The 19,984-nt window shown below is 33.4% G+C and overlaps 1 protein-coding gene across 1 annotated transcript in view; it reads right to left on the bottom strand.

Moving 5' to 3' along the window:
- Positions 1–19,530, bottom strand: part of LOC145678669 (uncharacterized) — a 53,344-nt gene extending 33,814 nt beyond the window's left edge. The window contains exons 1-3 of the mRNA XM_081749061.1: positions 19,374–19,530; positions 12,098–12,271; positions 497–702 (exon numbers count right to left, since the gene is read on the bottom strand). Of these exons, the coding sequence (XP_081605187.1) occupies positions 497–702; positions 12,098–12,271; positions 19,374–19,422 (429 nt within the window). The 5' untranslated portion in view covers positions 19,423–19,530. The remainder of the gene's footprint in view (positions 1–496; positions 703–12,097; positions 12,272–19,373) is intronic.
- Between the last annotated feature and the right edge of the window lie 454 nt (positions 19,531–19,984).

Here is a 19,984-nt window from a genome sequence, read left to right as displayed (position 1 = left end):
TATGATAAACATTGTTCCAATTTCCAACACTGCTTAAAATCAAGTAACTGCGACAACCCGTAATTTAACTGCCATAAATTGTTGCTGTAATGCTCAAGAAACAAACAAACGCAACGATCATTGTTAAAATTTTCCCCAAATACGTCACTTTAAGCTGTAAAGCAATTTTAACTCACGTTTTCCATGTCTCATACTGTAAAAATATCCACTATATTAATAGTAAATTCAATATTTTTCGTTTGAAAACAAGACTTCCAAACTAAATTACTTGCTCTAGATTTTGTTCCTTGCTGGAATGAGTGTAATAACACCAATAAAATTAAATTTAGTATTTAACCTTTTATTTTCTTCTTTGACTAATGCTAAAAAGAGCATAGCTCTCACCCACACCAAAAATATTTATTATTAGTTATGTCGCTATAAGAACTGGAAATTAAAAAATACAGAAGAGTAGATGGGAAATGTCGAGGCAAATGCCTACCCGATTGAAACATACCTTATCATTCGATGACATATGCCCACTGGAAACTTCAATATATCGTTTAACTTTATGTTTGGCGGCTTCTGAGGCACAATTCAAACTGAGCTTCATTATTCCTTCCTTATACACGGGATCAGTTTGGCCTGATTTAGTTTCACATGCGCAGTTCACAACATAATCGAATGGTCCCCCAGGGTCAGTAAATGCATTTTGGCAGGAAGCTGAAAATGAAATTTGTTTAAAAATTACATACAATATACTTCATCTGAACTTAACAAACCAATATTAAAAAATCTCAATAGACGTCAATAAAACCACTGTTAAAAAGACAGAAAGAATGAAAAAGAAGGAAAGAAAAAAAAACAATTCCTCATAATACAGTATTGCTGTCAATTATTGTACTACACAACACACGAATAGAACATAATAGAAATGACACAACAGAAAGAAAGAAAGAAAAAAATAAGCGCGTTTGGCACTTTCTTTCCCTATCATTTCCATTTCACGTGTTCGTTGAAGTTTTCGACATAGTTGAAACTTCGAACTACTATTTTAATAACACATATTATTCTTCTCTGACTTCGATCTAACACTTTATAGACACTAAACACACTACAATCAAGGCAACTACCCAATATAGTTTTATTTTTTATTTTTTTTAATCAAACTGAGATATCTCTTATTAATCTTATTTTGTATAACCAACAAACCTAAATTAAACCAGGATAGAGGTACCATGGAACAACAATGGGATTACATTATAAATTATTGGACACTAATTGACAAAATGTCTAAGTTTATCACAACATTTAAAACAGAAAACTACATCAACAAAGTACCTAGACACAACTGGGATTTGGCAACTAATGTAAATATAGTAGGGTTTTTTTTTTTTTTTTTTTTTTTTTTTTTTTTTTTTTTTTTTTTTTTTTTAGTTTAGGAGTGAGGTTCACAAGTTCAATATTAACTTTTTGATCAGTTTTATGATCTTCAAAATATGACAAATTTAGGACACAACAATAATAAATGCAAGAATTCTTCAATTTATTTCTACATATTCAAGACAAACCCGAAGTCAAACAGCAACCAACAAGACGCTAAACTCACTCTTACCCCAAGTCAGAGACCGTCAAGGTGTGTGATATTAAAATAGCAGTTCGGATTTTCTTCTAAAACTATCAGCTCAGCACTGAAGATGATTTCGGCAAACACATGAAGTAGAAACGGTCAGAAAAGGCAACAATTAAACACACTTAATTTTATTATTATTATTATTATTATTATTGATAATTTAGTTATTTTGTGTTTATTTTGGGGATGTAAATTTGAGTGAATTTGAGTGTTTTTTATTTATTATTTAGAATGAGTGGGAATGATATAGTATTTAAGTGTGAGAGGTTTATTAAATGGGGATTAATATAAATAAGAAAGTAATTTTATTAGATTAATAAAATTGTATTTTTTATAAGTAAGATTTGAGATTGCAAGTGTTTGTGATGTGTTAATTGTGGATAATTGGAATATTTGTTAGATGAGTATTGTTATGATTGAGTATTGAGCTTTTGAGTTTTGAGTAGGAGTAATATATATTTGATGGTTTTGATGTTTTTTTGATGATTTTGGTGTTGGACGTGGATTCTCCAAACTGATATTTTGAATTATTGGATGGTGTGGACGAGCATTGAGTTATGGAATTTTTTTAAATGTTTATGTTGATTTGATGTTTTATGTTGATTGAATAAAGTTTTTAAGATGATGGTTTGGCAATTTTAGATGATTTTTTTTATGATTTGATTATGTGAATTACTATTAATTACTTTTTGTTGATATTGTTTTTGAAAACTGATTATGGAGATTGATTTATTGAATTGATTTTTTGAACTGATTTTTTGAATTTATTTTGAAGCTTTCTCGTCCTCCAGTTTTGTTTAATTTGGTTTAATTTTTGTTGTTTGCTGGACGGCATGTGCGACTTTTTTTTTACTTGGAAAAACAAATTTTTTTTATGTGTTAAGATTTAAAAATTGTAACTTTTGACACATTTTGATTTTTTGATTTTAAGCAATTTTTTTATATTTGTGATTTTGTGAAATGTGTGGAAGCTTATAGTTTTTTTTTTTTTTTTTTTTTAAACAATGAATAGAATTTGGCCAATGCAAGAATAGATGCATTGTTTATATTATTTTTTTGCATTGCCAGACTTTTAACGAAGATATTTTATTAATATTTTATTTACAATATTGTGCTGACTTTTAAATAATAACATTTTGCAGCTTGCATTATATTTATTTTGTAATATTTAATTACCTTAATTTTAATACTTTATAATATGCGATTTTTGCAATATAAACATTAATTAAAATAAACTTGAAATTATGCCTAATTATTAACTTAAAAAATGAGTGTTGCCACATTATTATTATGTTGTATAGGTAAGCGTATAAGCAATATGAAAACTTTTAATATTTTGTGACTGGTATGATTAGACATATCCCAAATTTAAAATATTAAAAACTACCAGAAATCGTTCGACTTATGAACTCAATTACTTTTTTTATATTCTTTATTGTTTTATTGGAATATTTAATTTAAATTCAATTTTAATTTTTCATGTATCAGCTGATCATTAGAAGCTATGTAAAAACAAGGCACGCCTATCTTAATTTCTCTTCGTATACAAGGTAACAAACACTCTTTCACTTGCCATTTACGTGCCCTTTTTCTAAAGGTATCCATTGGCTAATTTTGCAATGAAAAAGTTGTTAATCTTATCGTATCTCTTTTACTACACAAAATTGTAGTGTACCAGGTTTACGAAGATTTTTAAACTCAAACTACGCATATCAGAGATAAACATTCTACAAAGCAAAAGCATGCACACGTAAATACGAAATTGGGCGCATAACTCTTTCCTGGACACTAATAATGTGTTACTGCTAGGGTTACCAGATTTTTCAGAGATAAAAGGAAAAAAAAATGACTTCCAAGTCATTCAACAGTTGTGCCACTGTTAGTGTGCAACGATATTGTATATCTGACATCTGTAAATTACTTCCATTTCTAATTGTAGCTATTTTGGGCAACGGTGCTTAAAAGTGCACAATCTGTTGTGAAGAAGAAGAAGAAAAAGGTAGAATATATGTGGAGATAGATAAAATAATCATGTAATGAGAGTTGCTGTAACAAGATATAGTTATTTCGCGTTGCTATGACAACAGAAGAAAGATTATTCATGGAGTTTTAAGAATAAAAAGTTAATTGTGATATGCACTTGATATGCTTAATTTCTCTTGTAATTATGATAAAAATTAAGGTGTTGGATCGTGTTGACTTAATAATTGTAACAGAAAGATAAAAGAATTTTAACGGTAAGTTAAAAATAAGAGTGAAATGTTACATTATTTCGATGGTGTTTTCCGCCAAGGAACCTTGAGATTTGTTTGAAGCAAAGTAAGCAATCTCATAAATAACCATCAACACGAGTATACTTTGTTAAGAAGTAAAAGGAAAATTTATCGTAACATTAAAATGGATATACCCAGAGTCGAAAGTATTAATGATGAAGTTGGTGATATTGAAACACCAGGATCGGATACATCAACGAATGTGGCTGACCTTATAAAACAGTTAGGTCAATCCTTATCACAGCAAATGAAGCAACTGACACAACAAACACAGCAAATAGATACTAAACTTGAACAAAAGTTTCAACAAATAGATACTCAGTTTCAGCAGATGGATACTAGGTTTCAGCAAATGGATACTAAATTTGAACAAAAGTATCAGCAAACGGATAGCAAATTTGAACAAATTACACAGTCCATGACACAGCAAATGGATAATATATTAGAGCAAATAAACACTAAACTAGAACGAACAGACTGTAGGATGGAACAAATCTTACACAGATTTCAAAATTGTACAAAGTTCGGTGGGAGTGGTTGAAACTCAAGTTAATGAGCATAGCAATCAGATTATAAAGAGTTACAGGAAGAAATTAATACTATCAAAGAAAAGATTATCACCATCAATGATAATACTGATCCGATCATTGGCAGAGATCATATGTCAAATGAACTCAGATTAGCTATAGAAGAAAAAGTAGAATACCTGAAAGCTATTCTGAGAGGGAAAATGAAATGAAATCTTTGAGTTTTACTCTCACGGTTATGCCGGTTAGGCTAAAGGAGACGGTGATTATGAGAAATGAATGAAATGGTGGAATGAAGAAAGTGGGAGGAAACGGGAGAACCCCGAGAAAACCCACGCACACGGTGTTTGTCCACCACAAGGTTCACTTGGCGGGGCTGGGATCGAACCCAGGACCCCTATTCTGAGAGGGATGATAGTGCCTCTAGCAGTGGGAAAGAAGAGAGAAGACCACATTCATCACATCGTAGGAAAAACAGACAGGTACAATCTAAACATTTGAAACAGCCTTGTAATAATCATCATATCAGATTTAGTGAAATAAGATCTTTGACCAAATTTAGTGGAAGGTAGGAAGACATAGCAGCAGCAAGTGCATTTTTGGAGAAATTCGACGAAGAATGCGACTTAATTGGTGTAGATAGATCCAAATTACTTAAAATTTTACGACACGTTTTACTACCACCTTGCTCTGTTTGGTTCGAACGCACTGCTTTCAAATTTTGAGAATGATTTTATGCTGGCAAACCGAGACGCTTTGGTTCGAAACAGATGTTATGATCCAAAAATTGATAAGAATCTTACTGATTTTGTAATTTCCGTATATAATGAGTTGAAGTTAATTAATCCACACCAACAGAATTCACGAATTATAGCATCGATCCGGATATTGTTACCTTTTAGGTTGCAGCAAATACTGATTTCTGCACAATGTATTAATTTCAATCATCTAATTATGATAGTGCAAAATTTTGAAAATCAATCAATGGTGAAAAGTAATACTAATCGAAACCAAACTAATAATAACCAAAGTCAAGCTAATCATATTCCAATCTGAAATATCAATGTGGGTGAAGAGTGTAGTCCTAATGTAAGGAATAATAGATTCAATTATACCGGTAATAGAACCGAAACCAATTTCAGAAGCAACAGAAATGGTAATCGTGCAGCATTTAGAAATCAGGCAAACAGTATATCTATTTTTTCTCGAAATGGATTTCGTAATAACTTCATAGGTGGCAGAAATTCTCAAAATAGAAACCAAAGAACTGGAGGAATTCATAATATACAGAACGGTACTCAAAATAATGCCATTCAATGTAAACTAATCGAATCTTTTGGTAATGTAACCTAAGCTAAACTTATGGCGTCCGTCAAAAACATATTCAATTAATTCTTGTTTAGTTTCACTTTGATACAGTTATGATTTCATTTGTAATTCATACTTTGTTTGAATTCTATACGGATAATATAAATGAACGTTACATTATTAGATGATTTCTTTGTAATTCGCTTCACTTATTAATATTGTGCTTTCAAAGTTTTTTATAATTATCTTAATTATGCCCAAATGGAAGAAATAAGTTATGTAATATTTCAATATACCTTAATTTAATTTGTCTATGAGCTCCGATGATAATGAATTAAAGAATCTATTTTAGGATCTAAATAATTAGCAAACGGTTCGCATTTTTGAATAAGTCCTCTTCGTCGGTATTTTATTGAATTAAAATGAAATTGATTATTAAATGAATGTAAGATTATTGTTAAAACTAAATGAAATTAATACATATGTATTATAGTTTGTGTGTGTGAGGGCTATTCGGAAAGTAAGGTAACCATGTAAGTAAGATATGTAACGGTCCAGGATTCTTTCTTCAATTATAACCAATTTAAGAAGTCTTAGTAGGAAGACATATATAAAACGATATTGTATATCTGACATCTGTGAATTACTTCCATTTCTAATTGTAGCTATTTTGGGCAACGGTGCTTAAAAGTGCACAATCTGTTGGGAAGAAGAAAAAGGGTAGAATATATGTGGAGATAGATAAAATAATCATGTAATGAGAGTTGCTGTAACAAGATATAGTTATTTCGCGTTGCTATGACAACAGAAGAAAGATTATTCATGGAGTTTTAAGAATAAAAGTTGTGATATGCATTTGATGTGCCTAATTTCTCTTGTAATTATGAGTAAAAATTAAGGTGCTGGATCGTGTTGACTTAATCAAACTGTGGGCAATAATTGTAACAGAAAGGTAAAAGAACTTTAACGTTAAGTTAAAAATAAGAGTGAAACGTTACAAGTGGTAAGCCCATCCACCACTGTTGAATGACTTAAATGTCGTCATTTTTTCCGTCACAAAACAGAAACAATCATGCATATTTAACAGTACAGTTGGTTTAATGTGTAACTCATGCCAAAGCCGTCGTATTTCGATTGAAAAACGTCACTTGTAGCCGAATTCACTTTTGTTATGCCGCTTACAGCACCATCTCTTGAAACACTTCGGAAATTTTTTTCTTATATTGTTTCCCCCTTTCTTCAAATATATTTAGTTCAAATTTGAAGTCATTCTGACAAGTGATTCTTGTTTTATAGTATTTTGAAAGTGGGAATTGAATTATAATCACCCTCCATATCAAACTAAAAAGTACACATTAAAAAACAAAACCAACTCTATTGATCAATCTGAAAAAAAGAATAAATGCACTTACAAAAAATAAAATGTTTCAAGAAACAGCAAAAATCGTTCAAGATCTCACTAACCAAAAATTCAATAAAACCACAGAGAGGTCTGGTAACAAGACACAAGAAAAACACGATTATCGCTAATTAAGCAGATGATAGTACATTTAAAGATTTCTACACCAGAATGCTAGCGAAGGTTACGAAGTTATTGGAATTCATGGCTAGAAATTAAAAACGCAAAGAAAAGTACAAATCAATATGTAGCTATTGCCCAACAGAAATTTCTAGTGAGTGGTAAGTTGAAGCTGCATACAATCAACAATAATCTTACGAGTGTTTCTCAATAGTGAACACAGTTCTACAAAACTAGTTCCAATTTCATATCATTACAAAACAAGAGTTATTCGACTACTAGACACTATTAACAAGAGTTCATCCTCTTTCAACTGAGCACATTTAAAAAGTCCTAAACTATATTCTGAAAATGACAAAAACTTTCATACGAGTTTCCCAGAGTTACTGACGAAGGCAACAATTTGCTGGAACAGTTTAGAACAATTAAGATACATTTGGATGCAGTAAATTGATTTTTTTTTACAAACTACTTACGTGATAGTTATGAAGAAGGAATAAAGAACGCAAGGAAAATAAATAAATGAAATAAAAAATACATTTAAAAAATAATAAATAAATAATAATAAAATAACGTAAAAATAAAAAAATAAATAAAAACGCAAGAAAAAATAAAAAATGTCACCGAACGTAACAACACTAACAAATTCAAGATGGATGATGATAACTGTCATTAGTATATACAGGATGGACCATTTATCCTGATACGCCTTTATAATTTTTTAATTAATGGACAAGAAACGCTGAAATTTTTTAGCATAAACAAGCGGCAGGGGACATTGACATAATCTGTAATACAACAAGAGTCGCAGTGTTCCCAAACCAACATAAAGTTTTATTTTACAAATGATACTATGTCAGGTTATTACATATTTCAAATCTACATGTCAAAAGAAAACATGTAATACCATAGTTGGTATGCAGTGTTACAAACAACTAGTTTTTTGAAATAAATGTTTTTTTGAAAAAGTCAAATTTTCAATTGGTTGCAACTTTGTTCGTATTCATTCGAAATCTGACGTATCATGATCATACTATTATACATTAAAGTACTTTGGATTGCGATGTCCCATCTATCTCATTTGTGTTACTACTGCTATAGACGACACCAAAATTTGGATATTTCTGATACCGTCACTTTTAACACTGCATAACAAATATGGTATGTCTTCCTCTTACATGTAGATTTGAAATCGTAATAACTTGCTGTAATATCATTTTAAAAAATACAACTTCATGTTCATTTAATAACGCTGTTAACCATGCCACATAATGTCCTCCTACCGATATACACATGGTATAGAATTTCAGTGCTTTTATTTATTAGTTTGAAGGTTACAAATGTTTATCAAGATAACTATATATATGTATATGAGACCCAGCGTTATCGGTTCAAGACTTCACTTAGGAACTAGTATGTGCCCTATCTAAATATCCATATTTCAGAATCCTGTGGTACTTCCGCAACTATTTTTATAGAGATAGTTGGTAAGTACTTCAAATTATATGCCTGTAGCCAAACTCCCTATATAAAAATTGTGTGAGTACCTTAGGATTCTGAAACGGATTTTTGGATAGGTCACACATTAGTTCCTAAGAGAAGTCTTGACCCGACTACGGTAGGTCCTATAGCTTTGGAGCTATGGACCTTTAAAATTCATTTTTTTCATGTTTTCGGCAGCCTATAACTCCGAAAGGAAGCATATTTTGGAAGTTTCCCACCTGACGTCTACGAAATTTTGTGTAGTTATTTCATTCGGATTTTGTAGCCAACGTAATTTTGCCTATTTTCTCTTCTCCACTAGTTCAATGCATTCCTGGTCGAACCATGGTTTGTTCCTACGTATTTCCGCGTGTCCTAATTTTTGCTGAAATTTTAATGCTATCTCTAATTTCAATCCAAGTATCCTCAACACTAGTGCAATTCGAATCTTCTAAAACCGAGAATCTATTCGAAACCAATTTGGTATTCCTCTCTTACCTGGCTCTCTTCTAATTTCTTTAGATTAAATCTCTCCGTTTTCAGACACTGAATTTTTCCTTTATTCAACGACAATCTCTCTCTTATTATCGCTGCTACCAGGTAGTGATCAATGTCACAATCAGCTCCTCTAAATGACCGGACATCGATTATGCTAGATTGTCTTTTCTATCTACTAAAACACCCCCCCTCTCTCTCTCTCTCTATATATATATATATATATGTGTGTGTGTGTGTGTTATGTTCTAACGTGCATCAATATATCTGCGTATCTACACAACTTATTTAGAACACACACACACTGATATCAAAAGACTTGCAACAGTTCCCAAATTTACTCTTCTCTTCGCACTTATTGCCGCTTATAGCTATGTAAGGATGAGTTTGTCCACCCAGTTTTATAAGAACTTCTTTTATTCCTTTTCATCTGACGTGAAGTTCCCTAGGAAGGGATTTGCCAAGATCAACCAAAATTGAGGCACAACTAGTCCATTTCCATTATTTATCGAGCATATGAACACACTTTAATAATTTGAATTACTCACTTCTTAACTATTCCTCCTTTTTTCTTGTTCCCTATATTTAGAATTAATCACTTGACGCGGTCATTCTTTTTCGGGGGCCACACAATATCGTAAACCCTTTTCACAACGCGTTCTTACATTGTCTTCTCCTGTCTCAGCAGTGGTACTTCAACATTACTTAGGTGACTATAGGTATCGATGAAATTTACGATAAATGTTAAACTATTACTGTCAGGGTTGTCTGGTTTAAACCATGATTTAAACCAGCTGTTAAAAAAAAAGGGTTTAAACCCAAAAAAAAGAAACAATCCGTTGTTGTTACAGAGGATAAAGCTAGACTTCTTGCTGCGTCATCCCCCCATGCTGAGGCATGGTTAAATTCGTTACCTTCCCCCCAATTAGTTCTTCACATGTCTAATGAAACCTTTCGAATCGCAGTAGCCTTAAGACTAGGTTCAGATGTTTGTGAGCCACATCGCTATCCAGCTTGCGGTGATAAAGTTACTCAACGCGGCCTGCATGGCCTCTTATTCATGAAGAGCACTGGCACAAACACTAGACATTCATCTGTTAATGACATTATTTTGCGAGCCCTCACAACTGCAGGAATTCCTTCCATTCGTGAACCGTCAAGCTGTTGTCGTTCTGATGGTAAATGACCTGACGGCATGACATAAATACCTTGGATGAGGGGCAAATCACCAGTATGTGATTTTACATGTTCAGACACATTTGTTCATTCAAGGCTCCCCAAGGATTGTTATGAATGCTAGAGAAGTTGCTAGACGTAGAGAGGCAGAAAAATAAAGGAAATACAAAAATTTCCTCGACAAATTTATTTTTGCTCCAATACCCATCGAGACCAGTGAGGCATGGGGTTCTAGAAGCCTTGATTTTATCAGAGAGGTAGGCAGACGCATATCTATCGTTTCTGGAGATGTTCGTTCAGCATCCTTCTTAATAAAACGTATATCCATTGCGGTCCAACGTGGCAACGTTTCGTCAGTTCTTGCTACGTTGCCGCCTGGAAGGGAACTGGAGGAGATATTTCTTCTCTAGTATAACAGAAACAAGGAACAATATAATTACAAGTGTTAAGTACACTTTTAATGTAAAAGTGATTTCACAAAATTCTTGTAACATAATCCAAAACAAATATGCTCAATTTTACTTATATTTCTAGAGATTCCATTATGTTAATTCTATTTCTATAGTCTATTTATTGTGCCACTAAGATCATTATTATTATTTTAAACAGTTGTAAACATAATAAATTATTTATAAAAAACGAAAAATGTTCGTAAAATCTTGATGAGCACACATTTGTCGGTTATCACGTTTCACTCCCGTGTATTATTCGTATTATATTTAGATCTAAATTCCCCTTTCATTACTCAAAGAGATTATACTACAAAAGCAACTTTCGTTTTTATAAGTTTACGAATGTTTCTTTGATGATTTTTTATAGTTTGTCATTATTGTTATGCAATTGCAATTAAAAATTCTAAATATTGTTTCGTTTTAATAATGTTTACTATTGATAAAATACATCGAAATGCCGTACTTTTGTGTGGGGTTGTTTCATACAAACCCCACGAGAGGCATTTATTGAAATCAGAAGTATCTTTGGTATCTATTTATGTATAAATGGGTCAGAGCCAAAGTGGACTCAAATAATTCGTATCTTTATTCACTTTTCTTACTGATATGCAAATTAAGTCGTTGTATTTCTTCAACTTGAACTAATAAAAGTCATAGTGAACTAACTTGGACTAAATTAGTTCGTCTGTACTCTACAGTATTTTGAAATTGTCCATATGTAATTCTGTATAATGGTTTCACTTCTGCAAATCTTTTAGTCCGAAAATGACCCCTCACAATTATATTAACAAGTATGTAAAGATCAGTACAACGTATTTTTATCAGAGTCCTTCGTGAGTGAGTCGGCAATGTATCACGTTTGTGTCCAATTAGTTCCGGTTTCGAGTTCAAATGGAGGACCATTTCTCTCGAATGTAAGCTGAGAAGCAGTTTGGATTCCGCTTTAAGCTTACTTGACCCCTTTCAGCATAACCCGGTTGTTGCATAATAACACCAAGGCGAAACCAATTTATTTCTGGCATATGTGATATAAATACATAGAGCAAATTATTTAAACAAAAAAAAAAAAAAGTTTAAAGAAAAAAAGCGGATTTTTTTTTTTTTTTCAATAAAAACCATGGTTCTTGACAACCCTGATTACTGTCGAGACAAAAGAAGACAATAGAACACGTTGTAAAAAGAACAAGGAACATTAATAGGTAAATAAATAAAGTTAATACATCTCAAACTGTTTTGAAGCCTAAATTCCTTACCTGGGTTGATCAAGTTGGCACTCTTAAACTGTAATTTCGGACTATTGAAGGTCTCTTGGTGTTTTTGATTAAGCCATGCTGTCTGGGGAGGAACTTTGTCTACTACTTGCAAATAAGAGACCAAATTATTTTCAACCAGGTAGTGTGCCAAATTCCTCCCAACAAATCCACAGCCTGTAAATAAGATACGAAGGTATTTTAACTCTTAAATGCACATCTTTTTAATAACAATCATTCCAACTAAAAAAAAAAAAAATACTTATTACATGGGTCGGAAAGGGGAAACCCAAGATGCGAATTATGAGCCTCTAACCGAGTCAGTAAATTTTAGTTAAGTAAAATGAAAATAAAAATAAATAATTACAAATAGGTTTAATAGCGTAAACCCATGGGAAAGTACTGGGAAACAACTCTAGTATCTGATATACTATTTACTGATCATTAATTTACCTTCTGTATGATTTACATACGAATTAACACAAAATACCGGCTGAACATGAGAATGGTTTGCGCAGAGGTCCGGGTTTGGATCACAAAGCGACCATTCCGACTGGAGTTTCCTGACATCCGTAGTTCACCAGGCAAATAACTGAGCAGAACTTTTAATATATAGGTTTTAGCAAGACTTGGACAATTTCTAGATGAGTAAATTGAGGTCAATACTCTCATTAGGGAAATTCATTTATTATTATTTCCTTCTTATTCACGTATCTTTTACTCCTATTCTAATTTTCTGTGAAAAATCTAGGGCAGAGGGAAAAGCTTGTAAGTGAAAGAAGTATTCTGGAACCAAAATTTGAAGTAGGCTAAATGAGATAATTTGAGGTTACCTTCCCTTCTTGTTCGCTTCAGTATACTGGAATCTTTCAAATGTTAGCTAAAATTGCTAACAAGGAAGATTATAGAAATAACCAATAACTTAAGTTTGCACAAGTACAGTTTCCTAAGAAATCCTACCAAATATTCTCTTATTTGAACGTGCCAGCCAAAAACTTCGATATATAAACTTACTAAATGTTTGGACTGTGTCAAAGCAAAAAGGCAAATTCTATTTAATCTTGACACTATGCTCTGTACATTTAATTTTGTTACGTCTTGAACCGTGAACATTTTACTTATTTAAAATGTTTTTTCTCCTTTTCTTCTTTCCAATATGTCAATATTTTCGGAGTTACGTTAAATGTTTTGCTTACAATCCCGTAACCTGGTAACCAAAGTACGATAACAACCAACATTCACTGATCAACCAAAACATGATGATCATCTACCTAATAGTGATGTGACAAACCAGTTTCTTTGCTGGAGTTAGTTCATTCGCTCCGGCACCCATAAGGGAGTCGTTCAAAGGTATCAGTTCATTTTTTGATCTGGTTGTCGAATTACGTGTTGGAGTGGTGCTGTTATTTACAACACAACTGCTTCTAGGACAGGAACGATTACATTTATTGAGTTCGCATTCTTTCTAGCAAATAGCATAGGGGACATTCTATGTCAAATTAACAAGTCATCAGACTGGAACATCTCAGATTTTTGTAAAAATTGGTGTACAGCTTTATTACAGTGGGAGATGAAAAAATCCCAAATATCACCTCTCACCCCCTGAAAGTGTCTCCATACAGGGTGTTAAAAATGTCAAAAAATTGCATTTTTTCAGTTACAGTGATAATTAAAAATTGTCATAAAATTGTTAATATGTGCACTAGAACAAACACCATTTAATGTAACCAACATGTACCAATGTAACCAACATAAATTTAAAAACATCCATACTAACAAGAATAATGACCTGTATTAAGTACTGTTTGGAAACGCAATACCTTTCTAAATAACTGAAAAGGTGGATAATCGTGTAAATTCAAATGAATACATCAAGAAACAAATGAAATTGAATATAAATTCATTTGATGCTGCAGGTAAATAGCTTCAGGCAAATGGTTATTGATCTGAACCCATATATTCACATGGTAAATATCGTGCAATGCTTGGTTTGTGTTGAATTTTGAATCGGATCCCATTGACTGCCCAAAATACAACTTTGTGGTGATTTAGTACACATATGAGACTACAATCTGGACAATTTTGAACAAATTCAGAGGGACATTTCTATGCGAAATTCAAAATTCAAATTTTAATTTGAATTTCAGAAGTGTTATTTTTTATTTTACAGGTTTTTTCAATATAGTACAACTTGTAGAGCAATCTTTAAGCTTTCCAATGGTGTTTGTTCCACGTCTCTAGTGCACATATTAACCATTTTATGACAATTTTTAATAATCACTGTAACTGAAAAATGCCGTTTTTTTGGCATTTTTGAACACCCTGTATGGGGACACTTTCAGGAGCAGAGATGTGATATTTGGGATTTTTTCATCTCCCATTGTAATAAAGCTGTACACCAATTTTTACAAAAATCTAAGATCGTCAGGTCAGATTTTGCAATTTTATTGATTGATTTCACATGGAATGTCCCATAGATGTCTGCTTCCTATCAACTTCAATGGCGATTTGCTTCTTGGTCGCAGGTCTGTTGTTAGATTTTCAAGAACACAAATCCTGTCTGTATAAAAAGATGTTGCGTTGCCAGGTCTATCGATTTAGCTGTAGATCTACAGGTTTTTCATTGATTTTGGTTATGGTCTACACCTTATTATTCTTATTGTTGCACTGAACTAGTATATCGTCCAATACATGTCAATATTTCAATCGAGTCGTAGCTAAAATAAGGAACACGTTGAACAGAAAAAGCAACATCTTTTTTCATTAAAAGAATATTTGAAGGTCGATTGCTAATTAAAAAAAAAAAAAAAACTAGATGCTGAGTTATGGAACATTTTTTGCAATTCCTTTCTGTCTCGCTTATGAGTCATCTTCAAGATATTTTAAAGATTTGAGTCACTTCCAGGTGGTGGTTGTTGTTTCTTGGGGGGAGGGATACATCCAGGAATTTTTACCTTCTGGAGTTACGTAACCGCCACCCCCGCCCGGAAGCAAGATCAATTAAGAGCAATTATAAGCAATTATAGTGTGCCTAATGTTGCTACTGAGACATGAAACAATGCTTCCTCGTCTAGCTTTGTAGCTTTCTAGATTTCCTTCTTAATTTTATCTCGAAATCACCAAACTCCTTCCGCATAACGATAGGTCCACGAGGAGTGTGACGTGACAACATTTAAATTATGTTTATTATTGAAGTATATTGTGTAATGATTTACATACTAATTTTAAACGTTTAAAATGGCCTGCACTGTGACCCTACAATCACTATCAATTTATAATTCTTTTCACTATTAACCATATAACATCAAAACAGTGATTGAAATCTAAGACTTCGGTGAAGTAGTGTTGCCATGAGAATCGAAAGAATTTGTCATATTTCTCGTCTCCTGGGCAATACTAGTCACATTGTCCTTTAATATTTTGATTTTGCTCCCCCTGACAAAATTTTCTGGAAGAAAACCACTAATAGGCTTTTCTGGTCATCATATAATTGTGTTCGAATGTTTAATAACAAACTATTCTCTATCTTGAATGAAAGAAACATTAGAACAAAAAACAGGCTAAAACAATCCGGGGAAAACAGACTTAGTTGATAGCATGCAAAATACTTGGGGATGGTTGATAATATTCAGAAATGCGTAGATACCATAGTAAAAATAGACTGTTATTTAGCGTCGGTAATTACAGATATATATATATACACTCATCTTTCTCTCTGTTTTGTTCTGTTTTCTATTATGTTCGTCAGGGTTGGCTGGTTTAAACAAGTTGGTTTGAACCAGCTGTTTTTTAAAAAAAAGAACAACTGATTTAAATCAAAAAACGAAAAATGTTCGTAAAAGTGTAAGTATTCGTAAAATATTCATTTCTGGGTTACCACGTTTCCTCCCATATATTATTCGTATTATATTCAAATCTAAATTCCCCATTCATTACTCAAAGAGCTTATACTACAAAAGCAACTTTTCATTAATATAAGTTTATGAATGTTTCTTTTGTGATTTTTTAAGTGTTGTTATTGTTATACAATTGCAATCAAAGAAAAATTCTAAATATTGTTTCGTTTAAATAATGTTTACTATTGATAAAATACACTGAAATGCTGTACTTTATTTTCGGGGGGAGGGGGAGCATACAAACTCCACGAGAGGCATTTATTGAAATCAGAAGTATCTTTGGTATCTATCTATGTATAAATGGGTCAGAGCCAAAGTGGACTCAAATAATTCGTATCTGTATTCACTTTTCTTACTGATATGCAAATTAAGTCGTCGTATTTCTTTAACTTAGACTAATGAAAGTCGTAGTGAACTAACTTGGACTAAATTAGTTCTTCTGTACTCTGCAGTATTTTGAAATTGTCCATATGTAATTCTGTATAATGGTTTCCCTTGTGCAACTGTTTATCTTTTTGTTCTGAAATGACTCTTGACAGTCGTATTAACAAGTATGTAAAGATCAATACAACGTATTTTTATCAGGAGTCCTTCTTGAGTGAGTCGGCAGACGTATAGCAGTTGTAGCCAATTAGTCCCGGTTTCGAGTTCAAATTGAGGACAATTTTTCTCGGATGTCGAGAAACGGTTTGGATTCCGCTTTAAGCTTATGTGACCCCTTCCAGCATAATTCGGTTGTTTAATAATAATACCAAGGTAAAACAAACTTATTTCTGTCCATATGTGATATAAATACATAGAGCAAATTACTTAAACCAAAAAAGTTTTTTTTTTTTTTAAATAAAAACCATGGTTTTTGCCAACCCTGATGTCCGTGGATCTCTTGACATACAGTCGGTATGGGCATCATCTCCTTCTACCAGCAGAGAGTGGTATCAGACGGAAGGGATGTATTGTCTCTATTTCTACATGTGTGTCTGTTCTAGGTCAATGGTAAAGGGAAAAAAATATTAAATGCGTTATTTCTCTGGGGCGAGTGGCGTCAATTTCCGCATAACTTTGGGTGCCCGCTCAGGCATGCGTGTATCTTTGTCATTAGATATATCCTACCAAATATATTCAGATTCGACATGGCCCGAGCAACCTTTTTGCGGGATCGGGTTTTTTTTTTTTTTTAAATCAGCACTGTCGTTGTGCTAAAACCCTCGCTTTGCTTAAATCAGTAAAGTGCTAGAAGTTACAATTCATAAGTAGAATTTTAATGATACTCTGAAGTTTTGCACTATTTTGTGTCCAGTGAAAACTGTTTAATTTTATATCATTTAGTTATATCTACCGGTTCCACGGAAAAGATACTACCGGCACTGTAAAGCTTCGAACTACTTTCGTGACTTGGTGAGAGGAAACTATATGTAATTTGCATGGAACAATAGTCATACAAATGCACATTTATTCTTATCCGCCATATGTTAATTTCCTTTTTACGCACAGGTCGCACCCTCACTGATATTGTTTTGCAAATTATAGTTCGTTCCTGCGCAGTATTGGTAAACATCTTCCCAGCTGAGTTTGACTAGTACACACTACTTTTGCAGTCGATAAATACAAATATTTGCAAAAATCGAGATGGAACTATTTATTACAGTTTAATTTTTTTCTGGAATTGATACAAAACCCAACAATTTTACTGTGGGAATAAATCTAACCGGGTGCTTATTTTACTCTTTAAAAAGTTTACATGACAGCTAAAATAGAATATGACAACCCTGCTTGTATGCTTATTAGCAATGTCGCTGCAGAAGTCGCGGCAGTTACTTTGAATGAGCAGTTCCAACTGAATGCATTAGTTCACATGAATGTGCCGTTTAAAAGAGTCAGTTCGTTTATGAATGACCCATTCATACTACCTAATATCTTACGTCCATCTCTGGCTCGCAGAAAGCAAGGTGCTGCTCGAACCAATGCAGCACAACGTTGGCCTTATGATAAGAAGCATTATCTTATTGAAAGATGTCATTACAAGCTGAAAATACAGCCAACACAAATGGGTTTATCTTATCAGGAATAACCTGGCAATAGCCAGGAGCTGTCACAGTGCCCTCCACACGCACTACTGCGCCTATTGATGACCATGTGAAGGTTCTACAAACAATAATGGAGCTACCATCGCCCTGTCGTCGTCTTACTGTGCACGTCTCGAGGAAATGTTCTCCTAAAAGACGACGGATTCTACCCCAGCCAACGATGTGATAAAGGCACTATCGTGATTCATAGAGCCATGCAGTGTTGTGCCATTGTTCTGCTGTCCCATGACGATGGGCATGTGCTTATTTCAGTCCTAATCGACAATCCTGTGGGGGTTATCATTCTACACATTTCGGACGTAGGCTGCGGAGGCCCACATTTAACTGTGTACGATTAACTACTCGTGCTTTCTGCACTGTTAAAGCCTGCTGTTAATTGTGCTACAGCTTGCGCCCTATCTTGTACCAATCTCGACAGTCTACGTCATTCGAATCTTTAATGAGGTATAGGTACCTAATGCTTTATCGTTTGGTGCTGGTTTCAGTCTCCGAACACCCGACAAGTCATACTGTTTCGTAGGGAGCCATCAGCGGAACCTTAGCCATATAAATTTTGATAATGATGTTGGGTAGAATTTATACTCGTATTTCTAAAGATACAGGTTAGCTTCTGAAATTGCCTATACTTCATTAATTTTGATCGTTCAATTTCAACTGTAAGCTCTCCAAATCTTGGCTCCACTAAAATAAGTTTGCACGACAAACCAAACCTTTTTCACATTCGAGGATCCCGCGCTTAAATTCTCCCCCCTTCGGAACAGTCCAAAAACGTGTGCCGAATGAACGTTTACAACTAAAAGCATTTTAAAATCATAATTAGGGCTACTTATTGATGCTAATACTTGGACGAGGGTGTCAAACATAATCTATGCAAGCTCACTGAATATTTCCAGAATAAGTTCACGTTATCTTTGTTATCGCACTAATGCATTCACTTTTACTGGCAAATTCAAGGATATTACCAGACTACAATATAAATAAGGTATTATAGAAACCACCTGTTGAATGTCTTACTTAAACATTACTATCAACCAGTGAAGTTCGAAATGAACTCATATTATTTCAAACTTTGCAATTACATCAGTCAGTTACATTAACTGATAACGAGCTTAACTTTCACTGTGATAATACACCGGCAACGTTGCCCACAACGTTTCTTCGAATACGATATGTAACACTTTAACGGCCCTTTGACAGCATAGGACGGAGATTATCATTGCGTTATAAATACTTCCGTACGTAATATGTCATTGATTATATCATATTAATTTAAATACGTAAAGAAAATAAACATCTCACCTCCTAATATTAAGACCCTAGGTTTTACTTCCGTACCCTCCGCCGCCATTCTTCTACGGATGTCATCAGAGTTGCCAGGACAATGTGATCGAATATCATATTTGTTTGAATGAAATGAAATTTTAGTTTAACGTGTGACAATTATGCCCTTTAAGTTAAAAGACGATTAATAAAAGTGAATTATTGTGAAATTATTTTTTTTGGTACTCTTCCACAGGAAATTGAATCCGGAACCACGTGTACCACAGGCGCACGTAGTTGCCACTAGACTAGCGGGGAAGGTGTAGCATAGTAAAAATCCATTGGCGGCGATTGGACGTTAAAAGTGGGGGGGGGAAGACATGATCTGAATATTTGTATATCAATGTTAATATACAAATTTCCCCGGTTGAAACTATATACATTAATAGGCCATTTCAGAAAAGTGGGGGGGCAACTGCCTCCCTTTGCCCCCCTAATCGCCGCCCATGCTGCTAGCACAGAAAAAAATCTGGCTGCTAGTGCTGCTAGTTAACCTGCAGACAGTGTGAGTTAACCAGTTCGCGTTAATTTTATAATGTAGGAACTGAACGATTCAAATCATTATTTTTTATCTTCTCACATAAGATAGT

Source organism: Thermobia domestica, chromosome 2, assembly GCF_964235325.1.
Source record: "Thermobia domestica chromosome 2, izTheDome1.hap1.1, whole genome shotgun sequence".
Classification (NCBI taxonomy): Eukaryota; Metazoa; Arthropoda; class Insecta; order Zygentoma; family Lepismatidae; genus Thermobia; species Thermobia domestica.
Note: the sequence above shows the minus strand (reverse complement) of the source record. Positions and strands in the feature narration are given on the sequence as shown.